Source organism: Lithobates pipiens, unplaced genomic scaffold (assembly GCF_037356315.1).
Source record: "Lithobates pipiens isolate NorthernLeopardFrog02 unplaced genomic scaffold, aLitPip1_a1.2 Scaffold_3, whole genome shotgun sequence".
NCBI lineage: Eukaryota > Metazoa > Chordata > Amphibia > Anura > Ranidae > Lithobates > Lithobates pipiens.
The window spans coordinates 65511679-65534099 of record NW_027507790.1 but is presented as its reverse complement, the minus strand read 5'-3'; the positions used below and the strand labels follow the sequence as shown (position 1 = coordinate 65534099).

At 39.9% G+C, this 22421-nt stretch overlaps 1 protein-coding gene across 2 annotated transcripts in view; it reads left to right on the top strand.

The window, feature by feature from the left end:
• The window catches only part of ADGRD1 (adhesion G protein-coupled receptor D1), an 843751-nt gene that overhangs the window by 173776 nt on the left and 647554 nt on the right, over positions 1-22421 (top strand). For both annotated transcript variants that reach the window (XM_077461779.1, XM_077461778.1), the window contains one exon: positions 755-896. In XM_077461779.1, coding sequence (XP_077317905.1) covers positions 755-896 — 142 coding nt within the window. The remainder of the gene's footprint in view (positions 1-754; positions 897-22421) is intronic.

Sequence of the window (22421 nt, the reverse complement as noted above, 5' to 3'; positions counted from 1 at the left end):
CTATTGGCTACCGGCTATTGAACTTCCTTTTTCTAGTCGCGTCGTATGTGTTGTACGTCACCGCATTATAAACGATCAGAATTTGGTGTGACCATGTGTAGGCAAGACAGCTTGAGCCAAATTCCATTGGAATTCTGTCGGGAAAACCATCAGAGCTTTTTCCGACAAGAATTCCTATTGTGTGTACGCGGCATAAGGTATGCCTACTTTCCTGCTGATGCATTAAGTGCCTTTTATGAATTTTAATAATTCATTTTAATAAATAGCCTACATTTAGATGGGTGCACCCCTTCTCTCGTTCTTAAATCCACATTATAGGTAACTCAGGACCTATTTTGGGGAGTAGCACTATATTTTACCCATTTGGCAATTTCCCATTTGAACCTCTTCTAGTCTTTTATAGGCTCTTCCTACACCCCTCATACCCACAGGTCACTGACAGCGCTATAGTACACAATTTCTCCATTCAATTTTTCTTTCGTCTCTTTCTGCTGTAAAATGATGTATTTACTATTCCTGTAGCTAGCCCCACAACATAACAAAAATCTTTTCAACAGAGTCCAAGGGAGTCCAAAGAACTCAATAATTTAGTTAGGGATTCAAGTCCCCAGCATTCGCCAAAAAACATAAACCCGTTTTGGGTGTAACGGTTCTTTGACAGCTGACTGTTTAAAAACACGTTTAAAGTTCTATTGAACCTGATAATTGATACCTGTCGAGGATCAAAAATGATTATTTTCTTCTTCTTTTTTAGAATCTCAGAGGCAAACCAGTACAATGATTACATGATTTCAGCAGCCAGTTATATCATTTCTTTGAAGGTAGAACCACCCCCATACCTGTGTCCAAACCTTTCTGGATCTCCTCTCATAACTATTCAACTGACACATATCTTGGTAAGTAAAGAACAAAAATATAACCTAATGCATTGTCTACTTGATAATAATAATACATATCAAAGTGCTGAATTTTGATATAACCTTATAGATAGGTGGATACTGTACAGACATACTTCATAGAGCTGGAGCATGAGCAGTGAGGAAATAGGTCAATATGGAAGCCTATAAAGAGTAAGAAATACAGACATTAGATAATTATTCTCAATTCAGTTGAATTCCACAGAATTCCACGGAATGGGTATAACTTTAGAAATACCATAGTTCCCAGAAAGCCTTGTGTTTCTTTGAGATAAAAGTTCACCATGCATGATGACATGCATGTTCACAGAGATTTGTTACATAGAGGAAAATAATTGATGGATTAATGGCTCATTACTCATTTAATTAGTAGCTTTGAAGTACTGATTGCTATATATCAACACTTTTCATCTAATTATGCAGCACCCATTATTATCCTCTGTCTATTTTATACAATCAGTTGTCATTATAATTAGTCAGCACCTTATCTTGTCACATGTATGCCAGATAGAGTCAACATTCGTAATCCTGTAATGTACATGGTCTATATGTATGGGCTTATGCATTTTTTACTGTCATGAATATTGCATTCACCTATATATGGTACAGTCTTTTAAGAAAGTTGACATCACTGCTTGACGTGTTGTGACGTGACCGCTGGTGTAGGTGTCAGTTGCTTTTCGCAGAAGGGGTTAACACAGTGGAATTCCTCATTAACAATCCAACAAGATTTTAGGGAAGGGCTGTGAAAGGACGTTTTGTTTAGTTTGGGAGTCGTTCAGTATTGAAGTTTTATACAGTCCAATATATACACTTCTACACTGGTTATAGAAATACCAGATTTCTTTGTTTGAGAAACTTCCTATGATTTACGATCACTGTTAATGTAATCCCTATGCTTTGCAGGAAAGCCAATCATATTTTCATTCACTCTTCACCATCTAAATATTGAATTCATTATAAAAGAACTGTAGAGGAGATAAACAAAACTTTTTCTAATACAGTTTAACATTTATCTGCAATTACGTTTGCATAAATGATGTACAGTACACAAATATTGATAACTAGACCCAGCTTCCTAGGAAGTACATCAGAGATTGGGCCTGTAGGGTTTGATTTACTAAAGACAAATAGACTGTTCACTTTGCAAGCTCCCCACAGCTTAGTGAATGAGGTAAATATCTGCTGACTTCCATCATCCAATCGTGTGCAAAGTAAAATGCTGTTTTTTTTTTTTGCACTTGATTAGGTATTCTCACAAAGTGAAATTGCACCACATTCACTAAGATGTTTAGAAGATTCCTTTGCAAAGTGAACAGCTTATCTACCTTTAGTAAATCAAACCATAAGACATTAAAGTGGAATGAAAGGCACACATACCTTAGTTCCAACAGTCTGACGCCTGAGAGTTCCCTTGCTGGCATCAACATCTTTTCTCTGGGTTCTTCTGGGTGCTGGTATTTGGTCATTTTGATTGGCCAGCATGGGATAGTCACTGCTCTGCATGCACAGCAGTGCAGTCATTCTGGCACACAGGGAGCTGTACATGTTCAGCTCAGTGTACATTCAGTGGAGGATTACGAATAGACAAGTAAGTGTACTTTATTGCATGTTTCTTCTGCCATAAAAGGCCTTCCACAATTTTTTATTTATTTACATGTAGTTTCACCTTAAAGCGGGAGTAAACCCGCTGACTTTTTTTTTTTTGTACACCTGTAAGGAAAAAGGCATAATGAGCTAGTATGCACCACACTCGGGCCACGCCGAGGGAGCTAACATGTTCCCTTTGGCGTGTGTTCCAGGAGTTTTCTTCCCAGCAGGGTCTGGCGCCTGCCGGACTTTCAGCAAAGAATCCCCAGAGCACATGCGCCACAGAAGTCAGTGGTTCATTGCGAGGGGAATATCTCCTAAACCGTATAGGTTTAGGAGATATTCCTTTTTTATTGACTTTTTTATTTACTTTCTTATTGACTTTTTTATCTTTTTTTTGTGTTTTTGTGTGTGTTTTTTTTGCACTTTTATATAAATTGTAAACTGTAAATGTTCCAGCTTATGGTCTCTCAATATGTGATGGCCATCTCATCTTTAAAGACCCTGTGTTAGCCCCCTGTATACACGGTCGGAGATTTCCACAACCAAATCCGTCGGATTTTGCCCGTCAGATTTTGTCCGTCTGATCTTGTCCGAAACTGTTGCATACACAGGGTCAGGCAAAGTAGGCGAAAAATCTGATCTTTCAGAATGTGATGATGTAATTTTGTTACGATGGGACTACATTCAGGCTAGTAGCCAATAGCTTTGATGTAGGAATTTGATCTGAGCATGAGTGGCACTTGGTCCGATCAAAATTCTCTACACATGATCGGAGTATGTCCGATCGGCCCAGTTGGTCGGGAAATATTTCCAACATGTTGGAAAATTGGGTCCGACGGATATTCCGACGGAATCAGTCCGATGCATACCACACACAGTCATTATCCGACCACACGGTCTGATAGGACACATTCCGACAGATTCTCCAACCGTGTGTACAAGGGCTAAGTGTGCCCTAGGACTGTGCAAAGCTGTACCATATGCTAATACTCCACTAGTGTGTGGTAGCATTCAAAACATTCACCAATGCAAAGACCAGGTTGGTCAGGACAGAAGGGTCAATAAAAGTGGGTGTCACACCTATATCCCTACTTTCTACAGACACTTCTTTGGGGATTTCTTTGGGTAGGGGGTACCAGGGAGGACATACGGAAAATGCCTCTCATGCAGCTGGCTCACTGCATTTGGATAGGGAAGTTGAGACACAGTACTGTCTGGAAACAGAAGGGCTGTGATTATCTATTTAAACTTACACAGGCAGGGGAGGATTTCAATCATCAGAACCAATCAGCAGGTCCAGGCCAGAAATCATTGGCCTGGGCCTGGAGACTGATCTGTTCTGAAACAAATCCGATCATGGTGGCCGCTGTAAGGTAACGTCGCTTCACCCACCCGTGCCATTCTGCCACAGCAAAATTGCGGCGGCTGGTCGGGAAGCGGTTAAAGCCACATATTACAAGAAGCTGTGCTATTAGATGCAGTTTACTGCAGCTCAAGTTTTAAGAATCTACCAAATTACATTACTATACAGACTAATTTGTATTACATTTAACCTGTGTTCAGGACGTTCATACAAGGGGTCTACTGGAGTTGTATAGTGCAGTGATAGAAAACATGAACAAAGAAAGGCAAAAACTATATTTTTACCAAAAAAAGAAAGTGATCTTGTTGCAGTGCTCAATAAAAGTAAGTATTTTGTTGTGAAAGAAAAGGTAAAAACTTTGGGGCTGCCAATCTTATCTATGCTTCACTACTTAGCTAGTAACTAACCTGAGCAAGCAGAACGCATGGAGTGTTGAGACTAGTGACCCTCTGCTTGTTCCTGGTCAGTGACTTTTTTATATAGTTATGAAAGCATCAGGATAATTCTCTGAAACTTGCACTTTCAAAAATAAATATGTTAATGGGAAACAATAATAATTTATAACAACTTAGTTTTGTTCATGGGTATATATATATATATATATATATATATATATATATATATATATATATATATATATATATATATACACACAGTACACAATTTTAATTAATTATGAAAGTAGAGGCAGTCATTTTTGCACAGCACATATGCTTGCTTTCTGCTTTGTTGTCAATTGTCCTTTCAAACTTGTGGGTATGGCAGCCCAAAACATTCTAAAGTAGAGCTCATTGTACTGCAGTGTCCCACATTTCCATAACAAATGCACAGTAATGCACGTGCATTAGCCTTCCACAAGTAAATGCTTACGTGTGAATGGGCCATTGACGTCTACATGAATGAAAATAAAACACCCTGAGGTTGCTAATGATTGATAGTAAGAATTTTCATTTTTAACTCAAAATTACAATGTGATTGTTGATTCTGACATATACTGTACGTCTCTGCTTTGGGGTGAGTATTCATTTGAAGGCTAGGTCCTCTTTATCATTAATATTTACATAGTGTATTGATAAATTAACATTATCTTCCTTTCTTTTGATATGTCAACTAAAGTAGGAGGCATTGAAAGCCGCAGTTGCTTTATACAAGCACCTTTGGGTGCTCAGGCTTCACACCTGTTAGCAACTTTCCACTCAACATAGCCAGAGATTATGCTCTTGCAAATGTCAATCATCCCCTGCACAAATATGACAGTATAAATGTATACTGTCATATTTGTGCAGGGGAATTTAATAAAACATTTTGAACCAAACAGGCAGACCTGACTAACCTTCCTGGCGTCTTCACATTCAGATTAAACAATGTAAATCTTCAAAGCATTGCTCAGTTTAAGCCCATTCGTGTCAGTGTAGTGTCATTAAGTTGACTAAGTAGAGGATTTGCAGCCACTCTACAGAGGCCCGTAGTGTTTTACAGATCACTTCCTCAACTGGAGCATGACTGGAAAAACATAACAAAACAGCGATAACCATTATCACAAAGTGTCTATTTTTGTTATTAAACTTATAAATAAATTGAAATACCAGTATACACCCAACATCTGCCTTTCTACTCTAAAAGATGTTCAGAAGTACAAAAACCAAATGTTGGCTGTTCCCGCAGAGTTGAAGTAATGTTCCCTCACGATGTCCTGTGTGCTTGTTTGGTGCTGGTAGACAGTTAAATCTGTTCAGTGATGTGAGAACTCTCCCCCCAAAAGAACAGAATATATTTTATCATTTATTAAAATCTTTATTAAGTCTTAGAAGGTACCAGTATTTGTGTTAGTTACTAAAATGCTAAGAAAAATGGTAAGAAACCTAAGAAACTAGTCCCTGCTGTGATTTATCATTCTCTTTATAATACTATATACTGTTACTACCATGATCATTATATGATGGCTCAACTCAGTTAAGTGAACTGTGATCTGGAACCGGCATGGCTGTGGCATATTTTCTCACCTTATGTATTGCTACTGATATTATTATTTTTCTCATTTCTTAATCCCTTCCTGGAAAGTAAATTTCATTCTGCATCCCTGCTCTCCAGTCTGTACAACTCTGATAAACACACTTTAGTTTGTAGAAGAACACTAATTATTTTTTCATGCATGCATTTTTCCTTATCATGTTTTTTCCTGAAGCATAATGGTATATTTGGGGCAGACCTTGTGAATTGCTTCCCAATAAAGTTGCAAGAAAAAGACCTACTTGCCTAGGTCTGTGAACTTTATCCTTACACAATGGAGGGGGATTTAGACTGGAGTGTGCAAAATCTGGTGCAGTGTATAGAAACCAATCAGCTTCTAGGTGGCATTATCAAAGCTTAATTGAACAAGCTGAAGTTAGAAGCTGATTGGTTTCTATACACTGCACCAGAGTTTGCACACTCCAGTCGAAATCCCCCTCCATTGTGTAAGGATAATGTCACAATCAGGGGTCAAGCTCGAAGACAAGTTGTTATAGCAGTAGTGAGACTACCACCGACCAGCAGGAAAAGTACACAGGTAGTCACGCTGGCGGATGATGCAGGTTCATCTGAGGTGCAGAGTCTAAGTACTACCCAGTGTTCACCAAAGCTCCTGATGGTTGAGATGGATTTTGTTGTAATACCAGGTCAAGGTCCTCAGGATCGCACCACCAGGACGTAAGCAAGCCAGGGTCCAAAAGAGGATAAGCAGATAAGGATAAAATAGAAGCAATGCTACTACAGCGAATGGCACTAGCTTATGGGTCCTATGCAAACATCTTTCCTGCTGTTTAGTGGACACAGAGGTTGCTTGCTGGGCATAGGAGCCATTGTGAGAACACTGCATTTTTTCAAGGAAAGGTTGGAAAAGGAGAGGCAGGGTGGTGTCGTCACGATGACCACCTCAGACATTGCTGAGCATTCATTCAAAAGAGTGTTCTCTGAACGACCCGAGCAAGTGTTTACTATGCAGCAGGGCAGCCACTTGGCACAGGACTTCAGATGTTTCTGGCAATCAGTGATGTCCAGCTTCAATGGGGATCAGCCAGGTATGGAAAATGCATACTTACATCAGTCCAAAATGGACCAATGGTACTATGCAAAAATATACCTACATAAACTTAAGTTTTATAGTGACCCCAACCTTTCCTAATATCTAAATTAGCAATACTAGTACTTAGTGATGGCTGCAAGCTGTATTGTTAATCTTTTAATGTTGACCTCTCCCTACAGTCACTAAAAATCACAGCAGTATACAGCTCTACATGTTGATACAAAATCATGTTATGTTCATGCGTCAAACAACCATTTTGTGCTCTGATTTACAATTACTGTTTTTCCTCATACTGGCTGAGTGAGGTACTGATGGTGATGCAACCCTGTCCTCACAGCTGCATTCTAGGAAGTTCAAGGATGCAGACCCAGAGTTCTAGGAAAAGTTTCAGAAAGTAAAGGGAGATGGATACATGGATTCCTCTGACTAGGGATGAGCCGAACACCCCCCTGTTCGGTTCGCACCAGAACCTGCGAACAGACCTAAACTTCGTGTGAACTTTAGAACCCTATTAAAGTCTATGGGACTCGAACATTCACAAACTAAAGTGCTCATTTTAAAGTGTAATATGCAGGTTACTGTCCTAAAAAGTGTTTGGGGACCTGGGTCCTGCCCCAGGGGACATGGATCAATGCAAAAAGAAGTTTTAAAAACGGCCGTTTTTTCAGGAGCAGTGATTTTAATAATGATTAAAGTGAAACAATAAAAGTGTAATATTCCTTTAAATTTCGTAGCTGGGGGGTATCTATAGTATGCCTGTAAAGGGGCGCATGTTTCTGGGGCTTAGAACTGTCCCTGTACAAAGTGTCATTTGTGCAGGAAAAAAAGTCTTTTAAAATCACTTGCGGCTAAATTGTTGGCTCCCCGTAATACAGAGAACACTCAATGAGTGTTCTCTGTATTACCCGACAATTCATTCATTCATTGATTAAAAAAAAAAAAAAAAAAGAGCGTGGGGGTTCCCCTAAATTCAATTACCAGGCCCTTCAGGTCTGACATGGATATTAAGGGGAACCCCGTGTCAAATTAAAAAAAAATGACGTGGGGGTCCCCCTAAATATCCATACCAGACCCTTCAGGTCTGATATGGATATTAAGGGGAACCCCGCATCAAATTTAAAAAAAAATTGATGTGGGGGTCCCCCTAAAAATCCATATCAGACCCTTTATCCGAGCACGCAACCTGGCAGGCCGCAGGAAAAGAGGGGGGGACGAGAGAGCGGCCCCCCTCCCTCCTGAACCGTACCAGGCTACATACCCTCAACATTGGGAGGATGCTTTGGGGGTCTGTGACCCCTCAAAGCACCTTGTCCCCATGTTGATGAGGACAAGGGCCTCATCCTCACAACCCTGGCCGTTGAGTGTTCTCTGTATTACGGGACCCGACAATAGCCGCAAGTGATTTTAAAAGACTTTTTTTCCTGCACAAATGACACTTTGTGCAGGGACAGTTCTAAGCACCAGAAACATGCGCCCCTTCACAGACATACTATAGATACCCCCCAGCTACGAAATTTAAAGCAATATTACACTTTTATTGTTTCACTTTAATCATTATTAAAATCACTGCTCCTGAAAAAACGTCCGTTTTTAAAACTTTTTTTTGCATTGATCCATGTCCCCTGGGGCAGGACCCAGGTCCCCAAACACTTTTTCAGGACAGTAACCTGCATATTACCCTTTAAAATGAGCACTGTATAGGGTGTTCCGGCTTTTCGAATTTGCTGCGAACAGCCGAAATTGTTCACTGTTCGCTGAACAGGCGAACAGGCAATGTTCGAGTCGAACATGAGTTCGACTCGAACTCGAAGCTCATCCCTACCTCTGACCTTAGTAAAAATGGTTACTGTCAGACGTATAGGGTGGAAAAAGTAAAATAAGTTATGAAAAAAAAAAAAACTGTAACTATGTATGATTAGCTGTTTGTGGACTGCCATTATTACTAAACCATTCTAAAGGTGCCTTTGTTGTAATTTTTAAATGGACCAAGTTGCCATTTAAATCATCCTTGGATCCTGATCTCATCCAGCACAAGGTTTTGGCAGGTCAAGGTTAAGCCCCTTAACCACTTAAGGACCAAGCTTCTTTTTGAGATGCGTTGTTTAGAAGTTGAAAATAGTTTTATTTGCTAGAAAATTACTTAGAACCCCCAAACACCCTACAGAATAAAATGGTGGTCGTTGCAATACTTTCTGTCACACCGTATTTGCGCAGTGGTCTTACAAGTGCACTTTTTTTTTTAGCTCAATATTTTTTTTATATTGCAAAAGATAATGTTACACTGAGTAAATTGATACCCAACATGTCACGCTTTAAAATTGCGCCCGTTCGTGGAATGGCGACAAACTTTTACCCTTAAAAATCTCCATAGGCGACGTTTACAAAATTCTACAGATTCCATGTTTTAAGTTACAGAGGAAGTCTAGGGCTGGAATTATTGCTCTTGCTCTACCAATCGCAGCGATACCTCAAATGTGTGGTTTGAACACTGTTTTCATATGCAGGCTCTACTCAAGTATGTGTTTGCTTCTGTATGCGAGCTCGGCTGGACGGGGGCGTGTTTAAAAAAACATTTTTTAAACGTATTTATTTTAATAAAGGCAATATTACACTATTGGTTCTCCATTTGTTTTTCACCCCGGGATCATGTTGGAGAGCAGGGATGGGCGAACGATTTGGCCTGAGAAGTTCGGGCCAAACTTTAGTTGTTTGGACGTTCAGCGAACACCGAACATTATGCAGTGTTTACAGCAAATTTGAAAGATGCAGAACCCCGTTAAAGTCTATGGGACCCTAACATGAAAAACCAAAAGTGCTCATTTAAAGGCTTATATGCAAGTTTTTATTGTGGGGGACCTGGGTCCTGCCCCAGGGGACATGTATCAATGCAAAAATGTAAAAAAAACTGCTGTTTTTTTAGAGAGTAGTGATTTTTATAATGCTTTAATAATGCTTGAAGTGAAACAATAAAAATGAAATAATCCTTTAAATATCGTGCCTGGGGCTGTCTATAGTATGCCTGTAAAGTGGCGCAGTTTCCCCGTGTTTAGAACAGTACCACAGCAAATTAACATTTCTAAACTGATCACAGCTGTAATGAATTGTCGGGTCTCGGTAATATAGATAAAACTCATTAAAAAAAACTGAATGGGTTCCCCCCTGGTCCATTACCATGCCTATTGGGTCTGGTATGAATACTAAGGGGAACCTTTTTTGTCTGTTCGCAAGTTCCCATGCGAACCAAATCGGGGGGGGGGGGGGGGGTTTGCTCTCATCCTTAGTGGAGAGGAGACTGTATGTTAAAAGTTTACCACAAGGGATGCGCCAAACATGCAAACAGGTAAAAAATTTGTGCAAACACGCGAACACCGTTAAAGTCTAAGGGACACGAACGTGAAAAATCAAAAGTGCTAATTTTAAAGCCTTATATGCAAGTTATTGCCATAAAAAGTGTTTGGGGACCTGGGTCCTGCCCCAGGGGACATGTATCAATGCAAAGAAAAGTTTTAAAAACAGCCATTTTTTCAGGAGCAGTGATTTTAATAATATTTAAAGTGAAATAATAAAAATGAAATATTCCTTTAAATATTGTGCCTGGGGACCTCCTTAGTCTGCCTGTAAAGTAGAACATCATTCCCATGTTCATAACAGTACCACCACAGCGAAATTACATTTCTAAAGGAAAAAATGTCATTTAAAACTGCTCGTGTCTGTAATGTATTGTCGGATCCTGGCAATATAGATAAAAAAGATAAAAATGAAAAATAAATAAATGGCGTGGGTCCCCCCAAAAAACCATACCAAAGCCTTATCCGAGCATGCAACCTGGCAGAGGCAACAGGAAAAGGGGAGGATGAGAGCACACGCCCCCCCCCCCTTCCTGAACCATACCAGGCCACATGCCCTTAACATGGGGAGGGTGCTTTGGGGCCCCCCCAAAGCACCTGGTCCCCATGTTGATGGAGACAAGGGCCTCTTCCCCACAACCCTTGCCCGGTGGTTGTGGGGGTCTGCGGGCGGGGGGCTTATCAGAATCTGGAAGCTCCCTTTAACAGCAGGCCCCCAGATCCCGCCTCCCCATGTGAATGGTTATCGGGTACCCCTACACATTCACCCAAAAAAGTATCAAAAAAGTAAAAATTACAGAAAAAGTGTCCCACAATGTCCATTCATCTTCAATCACAGTGCAGACGATGTCACGGTATACAATATTTTACAGAATATTGTTTAATATTTATGATTAATTATTCAGCGAGCACTTAATGAGCACCCCATATCACTAAAATATATTGCACAGTAGTTAATCTACAATTTTGGGGAGCATCTCTATAGTTAATATTCATACACAAATTATTTTTAGCGCGAGGTAGCTTTATATTATTTACCATATCCATTGATTGCAATCCTGTCCCTTTATTTTATTGCAAGATGCAGCAAGTAAATTGAACACATTCAAAACTAAGCTAGCTTGCTGGAGCCCCCAGAACAAGCTACCTGAGGCAACTGCTTGTTTTGATTAATGTTGATTCATTTTTCTCAGGTACATTATGTTCATTTCATAGCATAATAAGACTCCGTGAAGACAGAATTCTTAAATGAATGCACAAATAAATAAATTTCACTTTTCTGTGATTCAGTTATTAAAACTGGCTCATAAAGTTTACGATGCAGCAGTATCAGGGATGAATACTGAGAACAGTTACCTTTTAGAGCAAAGGAATCCAAGGCATAGAATGATTTTATAATAAAGTATAGGATCGGAATAACACATACTTGTGATGGCCTGTCAGACGTATTTCTAAACCTTGTTGACGTTTCCTAGGATTGGGAACTGTATGAATGTTGCCATTTCAAAATGCCAGATGCACAGTGATCCAAGCGAAAATACCAAAGTGTGACCTGAATAATAAAAACATGATTACTAGCTGGTAAAATAAGACATTAGTCAGTCAAATCGCAAGTTGCACACAAGTCTAGTAAAGGTTCATGAAAGGAGATCTAGCTGTGGTTATTTTGAGGAATTAGTAAAGTCACTAAAGCTGGTCTAGATTGGTGAGATGTCCCTAAATTACACATGTAAGACCCAATATTTAAGCCCCTGTACACACGGTCGGACATTCCGCCAACAATATCCGTCAGATTTTTTTCCCCACGGATTTTGTCCGAAACTGGTGTTGCATACACACGGTCGGACAAAGTTGTCGGAAAATCCAATCGTTCGGAACGTGATGACGTTCATTCGTTACGACGGGACTACGTTCAGGCTAGTAGCCAATAGCTTTGGTCTTGTAATTTGATCTGAGCATGCATGGCACTTTGTCCGATCGGAATTCTCTACAAACGATCTGACAAAGTCTGATCGATTCATGTTGTCGGAAAATTTTATATCCAGCTCTCAAACTTTGTTGGACAGACATTCCGACGGAAAAAGTCTGATGGAGCCCACACACGATCGGACATTTTCCGTCTGAATTTCTGACCGTGTGTACAAGGGCTAAGAGACTTCATTATATACTGTACACTTTTATACCCACATTTGTATTATTCTGTTATTGGACAATAGTGATAATCCGACCAAGCAAAGTTTGGTTTGAATAACTTTCACTGAACGTGAAAAAATCAACAAACCCCGTATATATAATGCCCGAACCCCACTGCTGTCTATTTAAGACAAATCTTGTCATTAACGTTCAGTGGGTGGTGGGTCTTTTAATGTGCCTTAAAGGACAACATCAAAGATGTATAATGTATTTAAATAGCAATCTCAAATGCCTTAAAACTATAAAGGGGTGCACCTATAGGACAAATGCAAATGCAGCTCAGCCGTGAACTGAACCCCCCCCACGAAAAAAAAATTATCTATGGACCTAAACCCGCCGACATGAACATAACATCTGATGATGATTTATTCATATGGATACTCCATTGCAAATGACAGTTCCCCAGCCAGCTGCTGAATGCCAACTAACCAGCTGGGGAAGCTGTTGCCATTGAATTTGATAGGCAGCAGGAAACTGTCTTCATTTAGTGGTAGTGTAGTGATAGTGCCATTAAATGAATGACTTCCAGCTGTAGCAGATGGAGGTTTGAATGGCCAGGAGAACTGGCCAAATCAGACCATTTCTTTTGCCCATTCGATGAACTGCAAACAGTTAGGATCCAGGTCAAACTCATAGGGATCCAAACCCAAGACTCATCCCATTTGGGCAATAAAGCTGAATGTTTGAATCACCCAAGGGAATGTAAGATCTGTTCAAAGTCATATATAAAAGCTACAAAACTGCTTAAAATAAAAGCAATTACTCCAAAATTGCTGTCTGAAAACAGTTCCTTATTAGGCTATGATCAAAATATTACTCAGCAAGTTATTAGCAATTCTTCTTGACCTCTATTACATGTGTTTTACATTAGGAACAAAATAAACCTTTCTGACCACCAGATCTGTGTTAAGAGAAGAGCGGTATAAGATTAATGGAACTACAAAAGACTCACTACACAATCAACTAGATACAGTAAATATATTAGGCTATACAAGCTCTGGATAACCTACATTTTTTCAATGTTTTTGGATATAAGGGTGAACCTGTGTTTTTCCCATGCAGAGTAAGCAACAGGTTCTCTTCAATACCCAACCCTACCAGATGCATATGTATCTTTCCTTTGCTCCCTGTTCTTTCATTTGGCTGCTGTGCACAAAGGAACTCTGTGTAGTTCCATGTGGCATATCAAACATACACAGGATTCAGACTTCTTATTAGAAATAGTTGGGTCTGCTGTATCTTTGTGATTGTATCCTGGTGTCTTGGGTTGTAGTAGAAGGATTTGGGGTGAGCAAATTTTTCTTTACACCAATGCTTCACCACTATGCTCACAGTATTATTTTATTAGATTATTATGACTTACTTATCTTTCCAATATATTATTTAGAACTACTTTTTTATCCAATATAATGCAAATTTTAATTGAACTTTTCCTCCACTCTATCTAACACTAAAACACTCCTGTCTTTGTGAATGCACCGCAAGGTTTCTGCTATTAGGTCTTTTCCTCAGAAAAGTATTCTGAGTACTTGGAGGCATCAGCTGCTTAACTAGGGCATAGACCACATTCTTTTTTTATATCAAATCCTTTTTATTAAATATTAAGTTATGCTAATTATTAATTAGGTTCTTAATTTAAATCATTCAGTACAATGTAAAATGTTACCATCTTACATCACTATTCCCCCCCCCCCCCAAAAAAAAAAAACTCCAACACAGACATTTTAAAGTACAGGTTATTTTATAAATATCTACTCAAATATTCCTAGAGACTATTTTCTTTTCCTTCTTCCCTGTCCATTTATGACATACCATAATTTCCATATCTTATTGATCTTATACATGCCTTCCTTCCTTACATATGCTGACTTTTCCTTTATTAACGTTTTATTAATATCTCTTTTCCACTCTTCATGGGTAGGGAGAAAGAGTGTCAACCATCTCTTGGCAATTTTCTATCCTGGTAGAGACATCTTTTTATTGCATCGGGACACGGGCTGTTTGTTGTTCCATATATCTCATTACACATAGCCTAGGTTTCATTTAGAGTTCTACTTTAAATGTTAGTTTTACTGTATCCACAACTTCTCCCCAGTCCCTATGAAGCTTGGGACACCTCCAGAGCATATGTATAAGATTTTCATCTAGATCTCCACGTCTAGGACATGATGGCTTTGGAAGCCTCCCAAACAAAAAAAGCTTTCTTGGCGTATAATATGTCCTATGAATAATAAAAATGTGCATTCATTTTTGTGCCAGTGCTAAAGATATTAATTCTACTGATTTTAAATACTGTCCCATTGATCGTCTGTCAATTCCCCGACATTTTCTTCAGATTTTACCCTTACAAGTAAGAACCAGATCTTTTTCTACTGCTGCTAAATGTACCTTAGTATACAGTTTTGATGTTATACCTTTGGAGGAGATGGCATTCACTACCATTTTTAAAAAGGGGGCCTTACTCCATTCTAGCTTTATTGTCCTAAATTGAGCCATTAGCATGTGTCTTATCTGTAAATATTGGTAAAAACACTTATTTGAGAGTCCAAACTCTTCTTTTAACTCCTGAAACGTTTCAGTGTCTTGTCATTATATATTTGGAACAGCTTCACCACTCCCCTTTGTTTCCAGATGTTAGTGTTCTCCATTTCCTTCACCTCTGGCAGATTTTTATTATCCCATATTGATGTGTACTCAGTGGGACCTACTTATTGAATTAGGGACTTTACTGTCTGCCATACTTTCAACACTAGGTGGACTGTAGGGCAGTCAATGTCCATTTTCAATGACCTTGCTTCTAGTGCCTCAATTATTGTGGAGTGTAGTACTGTAGCATACAGTGCTCCTTTCCACCATACACCCCCATAGATGTTGTAATTGGGCTGCCAAAACGTAGCTCCAGGGGTGTGGCACCTCCAAACCACCCCTGTTCTTTGGCAATTGTAAGACCTGAAGGCATATCCTGGTCTGTTTCCTTCTCCACACCAATTCCCTAAATAATACATCTAACTTTCTAAACCAGCTTCCATTAATCCATATTGGTGCAATTTGCAGAATATATAATATTTGGGGCATCCACACCATCTTAATCAAACTACAATGCCCAAGTCTTACATTTTTCTTTTAATGTCTCTATTAATATGGCTTAAGGTTTGCTGTTACTATTATTCCTTGATATCTAAAACTATCTACCACTTGTATGTGCCTAGCACTGTCTGGTATTTCCCCTTCTAGACATTTCTCCCAGTTAATTATTAATCCGGAAAATATACAGAATTTATTGTATTTATTGATCGTATCTATTATTGTGGTTAAAGATCCCTATTCTCCCAAGAATCAGCCCTTGTACACACGGTCGGAGATTCCGACGGAGTGTGTCCTATCGGACCATTTTGTCGGATATTCTGACTGTGTGTGGTCTCCATCGGACTGTTTCCATCGGAATATCCTACGGACCAACTTTTCCAACTTGCCGGTAAAATTTTCCGACAAAATGCTCCGATCGGACATACTCCGATCATGTGTAGCCTACTCCGACGGACAAAGTGCCACGCATGCTCAGATCAAATTCCTAGACCAAAGCTATTGGCTACTAGTCCCCTCGTAATGAAATAACGTCATCACGTTATGTACAATCGGATTTTCCAACAACTTTGTCCGACCGCGTGTATGCAACAGTTTCAGACAAAATCCGTCGGACAAAATCCAACGGATTTGGTTGTCAGAATGTCCGACCATGTGTACAAGGGCTAAGAGGATGTCATCTGCATAAACTGAGATTTTTTCCTCGTTAACTCCTCTACAAAATCCCTTTATTTCTCTTTTTGTCCTAATGGCTATGGCTAAAGGTTCTATGGCCTTGGTGAAGAGCAGGGGCGACAATAGGCAACCCTGCCTTGTCCCCCGGGCCAATGAAAAATCCTCTGATAACCCATTATTAACCACTTGCCGCCCGCCATATAGCAAAATGATGTCGGCAAAGTGGTTGCGATATCCTGACCGGACGTCGTATAACGTTGTCAGGAAAATAAGCCGCTGCATGCCCCCCCAGGGGCGCGCATCACGGTGCTCGTTGTTGCAGCGTGTCAGTCTGACACACTGCAACTCTGATCTAGGCAAAGAGTCTCTGACAAATACTCTTTACTACGTGATCAGCCATGTCCAATCATGGCTTATCACTATGTAAACAGGAAGAGCCGTTTATCAGCTTTTCCTAAATCGCCTCTGACAGATGCGAGTAGAAAAGAGCCAATCGGCTTCTCTTTTGACAGGGTTGGTCTGCGCTGATCGTTAACCAGTGCAGCCCCCCTCGGATGCCCACCCAGGACCACCAGGGATGGCCACCACTGATGACTACCAGGGATGGCATCCATGGTGGCCATGGGTGGCAACGTGTTCCCACACATGATGCCATTGTGTGTCCACACATGATGTCAATCAGTGCCCACCAGCAATACCTGCCAGTGCCTCCTAATCAGTGATGCCAATCAGTGCCATCTATCAGTTTCAATCAATGCCACTCATCAGTGTCCATCAGTGCCATCCATCAGTGCCCATCCATGCCCATCAGTGCCACCTATCAGTGCCAATCAGTGCCACCCATATGTACCCATCAGTGCCACCTTTTAGTGCCCATATGTGCCGTCTGTGGGTGCCCAACAGTGCTGCATATCAGTGCCGACTATCAGTGCCCATCAGTGTCACATATCAGCGCCCATCATCAGTGCCCATCAGTGCCACCTCATTGGTGCCACCTCATCCATGCTCATCAGTGCCACCTTATCAGTGCCCTGCAGTGCAGCCTCATCAGTAAAGGAGAAAACATACTTATTTACAAAATTACAAAAAGAGAAACAAAGAAAAATGTGTCCTGTATTGAAGTAGTTAATCCTCAGTCTTGCTTTAGGAGCTCCGTAAAGGAGTTTCACCCATCTGGCAAAAACAGACCCAAATCCAAACTCTGCCAAAACTTGCCATAAATAATCCCACTCAACGCTGTCAAATGCTTTGCCAGATTTGAGGTAAAGGATAGCTCATACCCCCCCGTCCTTCACTGGGACCTGCAGATTCAGAAAAGCTTTCCTAATGTTTAGGTGTGTTGATCTTCCTGGAATGAACCCCGATGGGGCCACATAGATCAATCTGTCCATTATCCTGTTCAATTGAGCAGCCAGATTTCTTGGCAGTAACTTGACATACACACATAGCAATGAGATTGGTCTATATGACAAAGGTACATGGGGATCTTTCCCCTCCTTATGTATCACTATAATTGTAGCTTCCGTCATAGAGGGTGGTAATATTCCTATATAATAGGCCTCTTTTAGCACTGACAAAAGTTTTGGTAAGAAAATATCCCCATATTGTTTGTATATTTCTGTTGGGAATCCATCTGGCCCTGGCGCTTTATGGTTAGCAGAGGCAGATACTGCATGACGAAGTTCCTCTATTGTAATAAGAACCTCCAACTTGTCTCTGTCCTTCTCAGAGAGAGATGGATTTGCCAATACCTGGAAAAAAAAATTAATTTCTCTAATTGGATCTCCATTTTGTAACTATATAAATCCATATAATATCTTTTAAAAACCTCTACTATCTTCCAGAGCACCTAGAAATCCCTCCAATATCTGTTTTATTAAATTATGTTATTGTATGTAATTCTGCATTTTGATTTCTGGCTAGAAAGGCAAATATGTGCCCGTTCTTTACCCTTCTTCGTACCAACACTGTTTTCATAAACATCTTTTTTTTTTTGCTTTTGTAAGGGCAATTTTTTGATACATCTACTGCAGCTCTGTCCATTTAAAGTGGAGTTCCACCCAAAAATGGGTCTGCTGATCAGATTCCTCCCCCCCCCCGGTGTCACATTTGGCACCTTTCAAGGGGGAGGGGGTAGCAGATACCAGGTATTTGCTCCCACTTTTGGGCATAGACCACCGCAGGCTCCTCGTGATCTATGCTATGTCCAGCCCCTCCTCCGTCCCCCCTGCTGTCTTCCAGGAGACGCACAGGTCCCAGAAGACAGCAGGGACCAGTGAGGATGGGCAGTAGGGAACCAGGCTGTGAAGCTGTAAGTCTTCACTTCCTGATCCCCTTAATGAAGATAGCGGCTTCTCCACCTGAGAGCCGAGGGACAGATCGGCTTTGGGTGAGAACATTGAGGGTGCCCTGGACATTACATTATTTACTTAATTTCCCTGGCTTTCTCTATCCCTAAAAAAGTCTAATGAGATCTGGTCTTGGCATTCTTCCAGGCAGCTGGGCCCTCAGTGAGATTCTATGGGCCCTTTGAATGGCAAACAGAGAGGAAAGACCCTCTTTCCCAAAGACCTCTTGAAACCACTTTTCTAGAAAGTCTCATATTATTTCCTTTGCTGCGTTCAGGTTGGCCTTCTATGCGGACGTTGTATCTCCTTGCTCAGTTTTCCAATTTTTTAACCCATTGCCACAGCAAAAATTCTTTCCTGTAGGTTCTGAATGAGAACCTATATACAGAATTCAGTCAGTGCACATTTCTAAAGTGCATCAAGCTCTCCCCTGTGCCCAATATAAAAGAAGGGTTCCGAGTCAAGGGGCTGAGTATACTCATGAGCTCAGTGAGGCCTAATTAGGCATGTACTGGCCATTAGGACTACAGGGAGTTTCCCGGTGGGCCGATGGCTCAGTGGGCCAGTTTCAGTGACAAAGTAATGGCTGTGCGGCTTGCCCTCAACTTCACGCAGTGATGTGAGAAAGATGAGAAAAATACAGAGGAGAATAAGTGAAATAATAAAAGAGGTTAGTGAGGACTCCTTATGTTATGCTACTTATGTTTTTTTTGCACAATTATGTATAGTTGTATATACTGTTTTTGTGCTTGTTTGCAAAATTAAAGTGGGCTGGTCTGGATGAAGTCCAGGGCCAAATTTTTGTCCCAGTCCAGTCCTGGGCCTAATGCTCCCTAAAGGGAGGATTTCCTTCACATTATCAATGTCTTCTCTGGGCTAGATTCCTGAAGACCATCTCAAACAGTGACAAAATCCAGATCTTTAAACTGGTTCTGCCAGAAGAATTTAATAAAAATAAAGTACTAGCATCAGTGAAGAACCTTTCATGGAAAAAATGCTCCCCACAGTGCTGTCAGATCAGCAGATCTTAGCTTCAATACTCGTATTTAACAGATGAAAAATAATGGACCTACTGGCAGGATGAACAGGTAATAAACCTACTGTGCTAATGCTAGTGACAGACTACATGTTATTTATTTTTTTAAATGATGTGTTCAAATAATTTTAGTTGAAAGCAACAAAACTAGTGCCTTTAAATTTGATTTAAATGAAACAGTAAGCGATTCATAGCTAAGCCCCTTCTTTGTAAATAGCTATCAATGCACACTGGCAAAATGAATATTTGCCAGATAAAAGAGAATAGGTATAAATATTCATCTCATATCTAATTGCTCTGTTTTGTTCAAGCTTACAGCATCTCCGCAAGGTGTCGGTAGAATTTAAACAATCACCAAAAGAGAGTTGTGAAGGAAAGGCAAAATGACTGACAGCGGATTTGTGTAGCAAGAGCTATCATGCACTGACTGGTATTTCAAAGCAGTAGAGACTTAGAAGGTTATATAGAATCCTGGTGCTGCTCTGAAAAGCACTGGACTGACTCACTACATCTCTGATGTAGATAAGAAGGGCATAGAAACATCTGCAGCTGGTCTATAGAATACATTTTTTTTCTTGCATTTCAAACACTAGTATTTGGTAATTATTCATTTAAAGGTCACAAGGAAATAAAAAGATAATTTAATATGACATGCAAAGGAAAAATCTTCATAGCTGGATTCACGTTGGAAATAAATGACAGCTGTCAACCAACACTGTGATACTCCTTCACAATCTGAGACTCTGGTGCAAGATAAGAGCCACGTCCATCAGGCCCCCCTCTACAAAACCCGTTCTTCACACCTAAACATCCTGCCTGGAGCGTATTAACAATGCTAATAATATATATATAATATAAAATTAAGGTGGTATTTAAGGGAGCATTGGTCTTTACTGCTTGTAACATAACCATGGAGACAGTATAGATTTTGACACCTTGCTGCTGGCTATGTAGAAAAGGTGATTGAGGTTTCTGTTTCAAGCTTCTTGATTACATCAATATGTGAATAAAGGTGCTGAACCCCCATCCTGTCTCTAAAGGCATTTAAAGTGTTGTCTATGGAAAATAGCAGGTACTGCCATTTTTTTCAGTTTTGTAGGCGTGCAAAATTTTGAGGTTTGATATATATATATATATATATTTATATATATAGAGAGCATGGAGGAATGGGATTATTACAGTGCTTATAACAAACAGTACATAGAGAGTTGTATAATAAAAAAATATAATTTTTTTATTGGTACAAAAAAGCGAAAAAAAATAGGGCTGTTACTGATTAACATTTTCATGTTCGATTGATCGATTTTAATTTTAATCGATTAATCGACTAATTTCGATTAATTATAAAGCATATACAGATCCAACTACTTTTAGCTGATCTCCTTGCATTGCAACTCTGCATTAGTCAGTGGTAGGGATGAGCTCAGGCATGTTCGCATGGAACACGTGCAGAGCCCGCCAGGAAGTCGGCGCAGCGCTGCGCTAATCACAGGCAGTTAGACATTGCCCCGATGTGCAGCTGCAGAGATCGGGCAATGTCTCACTGCCTGTGATTAGCGCAGCGCTACACCGACTTCCTGGCGGGCTTTGCACGTGTTCCATGCGAACACACCTGAGCTCATCCCTAGTCAGTGGTAAATGTGGTATACACTATATACAATCACCGACACTAGTTAGTTTCCACAATCCATGACTTAACTTCACAGTTCACACAAATACATTTTAAATTCAAACTGTAGCACTGACGTAAGTAATTTTTTTTTCCCACAGTAGCGTGACAATCCCTCCACCTTCGGTCTAACTAATCACTCTCACCTTGTGGCATGGACCCCTGTGCAAACAGGTGGTCATGCAAGTGGGTATCAAAAGGGTTAACACGGACCATAATATATAATATATATATATATATATATATGTATATATATATTGCGGTGTCTACAAAATCCCTATGGTTTCTTATTGTTTTTCCCTTTGCTTATTTTATGAATATTACCTGAAGATTGTGCTGTATTGTTGCTGTATCTTTTTTTAACTGAATAAAAAGAATTAAAGAGATACAAATATCACAGGAAAACACTGAAAGTAATACAAGTAATACATATTACCTCATAGTAGTTCCAGATCAAAGAAAATAGGCACCAAATTAGGTAGTAAAGGCTAATGAAAAATATTTTCACCCAATATTGTTACGCATAAAATGGATTAACCATGGTAATAACACAATTTAGCATGCAAAGTGATAATCAGTAAGTACTAGACATTAGATGACATTTGGCATCCAGATCACCATAAACAGTTTCAATGCCACCTCAAGTGCAGCAGTGAACAGTAGTAAAGTTGAATCTACTGTGTGCTGGAATTATACTGCCAGGGTGCTTTTATTGTGGAGATGCTAGTCCGAGACTGACTGGTATAGTCATCAAAGTGCATATTTGAGTGCAGTGGTTATAAAAACATTTATTAAAGTATACAAGTGTGTTACTTGCCCTTCATGATGCTGCTTGTTCACTAAGGTTTTCTAACAAACCTCTGAGGGCTTCACAGAACAGCTGTATTTATACTGAGATTAAATTACACACAGGTGGACTCTATTTACTAATTAGGTGACTTCTGAAGGCAATTGGTTCCACTAGATTTTTAATTAGGGGTATCAATGTAAAGGTGGCTGATTACAAATGCACATCCCACTTTTCAGATATTATTTATAACATTTTTAAAAGCCATTTATCATTTTCCTCCAACTTCACAAATATGTGCCATTTTGTGGTGGTCTATCACATAAAATCCCAATAATATGCGTT